The sequence below is a fragment of the Nicotiana tabacum genome, chromosome 21 (genome assembly GCF_000715075.1).
Source record: "Nicotiana tabacum cultivar K326 chromosome 21, ASM71507v2, whole genome shotgun sequence".
Classification (NCBI taxonomy): domain Eukaryota; kingdom Viridiplantae; phylum Streptophyta; class Magnoliopsida; order Solanales; family Solanaceae; genus Nicotiana; species Nicotiana tabacum.
Window position 1 is genome coordinate 82,595,978 of NC_134100.1, and position 4,638 is coordinate 82,600,615.

General features: G+C 33.9%; 1 protein-coding gene across 1 annotated transcript; it reads right to left on the reverse strand.

The window, feature by feature from the left end:
- Positions 1-3,313, reverse strand: LOC107765416 (cytochrome b6-f complex iron-sulfur subunit 1, chloroplastic). The gene is given in 5 exon segments (NM_001324876.1): positions 1-245; positions 985-1,167; positions 1,339-1,456; positions 2,929-3,179; positions 3,279-3,313. Coding segments are annotated over 5 exon segments (687 nt in total). The 5' UTR covers positions 3,312-3,313; the 3' UTR covers positions 1-143.
- Positions 3,314-4,638: the final 1,325 nt, after the last annotated feature.

A 4,638-nucleotide genomic window follows, 5' to 3' on the forward strand; every position in this document is an offset into this window, starting at 1 on the left:
TTAAACAAAAAATGTCATTATGGGACTGCAAAGGTTATGCTTCAATAGTTACATCTCAAAATGAATATTTCTTTTTACTTCATAAAAAGGAGATAAGCTTTATGTAACAAAGATACAAGAGGATAATATAGTGATAAGGAGATCTAAGCCCACCATGGATCTTCACCAGTTCTGAAGTCTGTTTCAACCCATGGGACAAACACCACCTTCCCATCATCAATATCAGCATGAGCCAATGCCAAGGACTGTGCCAACCACAAAACACAATGTTACTCTGAGTCGACAAGTTCTTTCATATGTAAACATAGTTCAAGCCGAAAACAATAGATTTAGTTGGACCAACAAAAGAAGTTCCAACAACAAAAAACCCAGTATAATCCCATAAGTGCCGTCTGCGGAGGATAGTGTGTATGCCTAAGTTGCTCGGACTCGGGTGCGGGTATCCAATACGGGTACGGTCCGAGAGTCGGATTCGGCAAAATCTAAATGTTAAGATTTTGGGGTGCGGATCCATGTATGGATACAGGTGCTGGGATTCGGTTAAGAAAAATCAAAATTATAAAAATAGAGCCATAAAGATATTCTAAAATTTTATAGAAGCAACGAATATGCGACAAAAAGGACTATAATATGGAAGGTATGACATTTCCATGTCTTAAAATCTGTTTTATCTTTTATTTTGAAAAAATCAAAATCTCAATTTCTCCCCAAATTTGTCACCGGACTCCGGTCAAAGTATCCGAAATTGATTGACCGAATCCCAAACGTATCCCGCACCCGTCCCAGTGTCGTGTCGAGACGGGTTCGGCATAAAAAATGAGAGTCCGTGCAACTTAGGTGTACGCAGACTTGCCCCTACCTTGATGGTAGAGAACAAAAGAAGTCCTAAATGTGTCAATATCAGGCTTGGGCTGAAGGCGCAATGATAAGAAAAGATATAAAAAAAGCTTAGAGCATGAAAAATAGTGGGTACTGTTGACTTACCAAAGGAGCAGGTCCTCTAACAACTCTTCCTTGGTTGTTGTATTGAGATCCATGGCAGGGGCAAATAAACTTGTTCTCAGCAGCATTAAATGGCACAACACAACCAAGGTGAGTACACACAGCATTAATACCATAGGTTGCAAGTGTTCCATCATTCTCCACAACAAGATAAGTAGGGTCTCCCTAAAATTTCATCGCAAACAACATCAGAACACCGAAATCTTAAATTACCATGTCGGAAGAATTGTCCGAATGTACCACGGACAACATGTCATTTCTTGTAATCTTAAGCTCATCAAGTAAACACTGAATTTACAAATAAATTGTGATGGTATAAAGAAAAGGTAACAGTACCTTTAGTCCTTGCGTGAGAGTTCGGTTGCCAGGTGGATGAGTTTTGAGCCATTCAGATGCAATGACATCATTACCTAATGCATCCTTGGCAGGGGTTCCACCACTACCACCCCCTGACCTGTTGATTAATTCCAAATGGAACGACAAAACATGAGTCGCGGTTAGTAACACAGACAATATTTGAATGACAACAGAGTCTAGATAGATCGAGTCCGTCTAGTAATCATACCAGTGATTCTTGCATATAACAGCCTTTTCTTCCTTTAGCTTTGTTAGTATAAAGGAATTGTTAAGATATCAAGTTTCCATTGGCATTATATTGGTCTATAAGGGTATAATTTTACTCAATATGAAACTTGGAAACATAAACCATGATATCCCCATATCAGCTTAGAAGATCAATATGGACAATGTGTATGAAGTCTTGTGATTTAGTAAATGTTTGATATCATTCAGTAGGATGAAAAACGAAATATTCAGGCTTATCATTTCAGGACGGTTTACAGTATATGTACATGAATATCTTCCAGAGTATAATATATAACTAAACTTACAAGAAACAGAACAGAAAGTAACGTATGGTCTACAATTGAGACTCCTTTAATATTAAATATAATACATATGTCCTTACTAATTCAAGTCACTACAACATGAATAACAACATACAAATTACAGACAAGGTAGTTCATCTTTTTTACAGACGGATTGTTAGAAAATGGACTTAATTGGTACTACTATTTCATCCAATTCAATTAAGAAGGCATCTAATTTCTCCCAAAAAGGAAAAAGGAAAAACATCTTTAAGTTACAGCTTTGAGGCTAAAACTTTTACACCAGTTGCTAAAATCTGCAGAGACAAAACAGATACACATGCTAAGAAACTTGAACCTCCACATTGGAGTATCAGTTTGATGAATTAACAATCCAAAAGCTTAACCACAAGAAAAGAATCCCCTCTGGCAACATAAAATTTCCAAGCCGCAGAAACAACAAGGCAATAACTCGAAACAACCTTAAGTATCATTTTAATACAGTAATTTTTACACTATCTACCTACACCATAGAGTTAGACCTAATATTGAATAACAATACTAACAAGAACTAAAAAAAATATTAAAACATAAAAAATAAAAAAAATGTACTAACAAGAACCAATCGAAATGCAGAATAAATAGGATTGGGAAATAATAGCACTCCTATACCCCAAATATTAAGACCATATCCTAGAAAGTCATTTGGTATCTCTTTAAAAAAATGATTCACATAGTTATTTACTTTTTCTAGCCAATATACATAAATTATACATTGATTATACATATTTCATATATGAATTATACATATATTATATATCTGCCGACTATTTTTAGTTTTTACAATTGGGTGAGCGGCTATTTAGGTTAATTCTTCTTAATTTAACTTGTGCCTTATCTTCCAAATAATTATTTTCATTTATTGTGGACGATTACTAGCATGTAATATTTTTTATGTGATCAGATAATGTAAAGATACTTTAAAACCATGAGTATATAGAAGTTAAATTCATTTTAACTAACAGGGGTCTAATTTGTGACAGAGGGAGGAAGAACTAACCCAGGTGGTACAAAGAAAGTACCATAAGGTACCAACATCCCAGCAGTGGGTAGAGAAAGAGCACCCAAAAGAAGCAAATTCATGAGATTCCTCTTTTCCATATCAGGCACTCTATCATCTGCTGGAATACTTGTAGCCATGCATTTCACTTTCATCCTCTTATCTTTTCCCAATCCATGACTGTTAATCTTCATTGGCTTCACTAGCAAACATTGTGAAACTGAAGACAAGCCACTCTTGCTTGAGCATAGCTGAAAAATATGGAAAAACAAGAAAAAATTATTAACTTTTGCATGCCCCAATAGAAGAAGCTATGTTATGAAAAATGAAGATAGTTTCAGTTTAATTACCTGAGTTACTGGAGAAAGAGTAGAAGAAGCCATTTCTGAATGTTCCTGAGAAAAAGGTATTCAGAGGAAGTGAATGTCCTTCTTGTAGTAGTGATATTAGTGATCGTTGATGCCCCCCGCGGGGGGGGGGGGAGGGGGAGGGGGGGTTGTGGAGTGAATTGGTAGCGGATGTATGGTGTCCACAGTTGGTCTATCATTAGATAAGGCGGTAGCCAGTAGAGCCACACACTTGGATTTGTTTTTTCCAATTGTTTCTATTTATCTATTTGGATTATATCTTACCATTAATTATCCTCTTTTCATTTTCGTCTCTGCTTTCTTACACTTGAATTTGTTGGATATATATAAATAGAAAAAAATTGATCTAAATAGCCGCCCACTACTTATGTTTATTATGTGCATAACAATGTATAATTTAATTAATATACCGATTAGGAATTAATAAATTTAACGGCTATTTGCGTAAAGATCCCTATAATAAATTGCAGTTGGGCTCACAAATGAGACGAGGCAAAACTCCTGTAATATGATTCAGTTTTGGATACATTTATTGTATTTTAAAATAGAGGAATTGTCAGAAACTACTAGTGTTTAGTGGCTATTAACTTCGTATAGCTACCATATACATAATTACGTTCTATAACTGCTATTCAATTGTTACGATAGTGTATTCATATGTATTCAACAGCAAAAAGCACCTAAAATCAGGGCAGTCCAGCTGTACGCGCATGTATTCACATGTATTCGCATCATGTATTCATGAATACAGTAACGACAATCACCTTAAAAATAGGTATGTCCAGCTGTCTAATAACGGAAATACTATCAATTAGCATGATACACTCCTAATATAACTCAACAAAATGAATTCTAACATGCCTCATTATCAACCCAATTAATTAGAATAATTTTTCAGTTCTTTATAACTGTTGTATTTAATTTTTGTATTTAGTGTATTTCAATATTTCTTTTTGTACCGTTGCATTCATTAGATTCAATATTTGTATTTATTGTATTCGTTATTTTATATTCAGTGTATTCAAATGTATGTGTATTAACGGTATTTTAGTTATTCTCAATACATGTTATTATTGCTATTTCATTGGTTGTATTCATTGTATTTTTATTTTTATTAAGTGTATTTTACTGTATTTCACTTTATTTTAAAATTAAATGTTTCACTTTTTATATTTTGTTATGTTTGAATGTTTGTATTCAATGTATTTCAATATTTATATCGTGTATTTCCATGCATACTGTATGTATAGTATGCATGAATACAAGTGTATTAAGTTGTATTAAAAAAATACAGATCTTCGAAATACATAAATACAGGCAAAAAAAGTATTTATATAAAAAT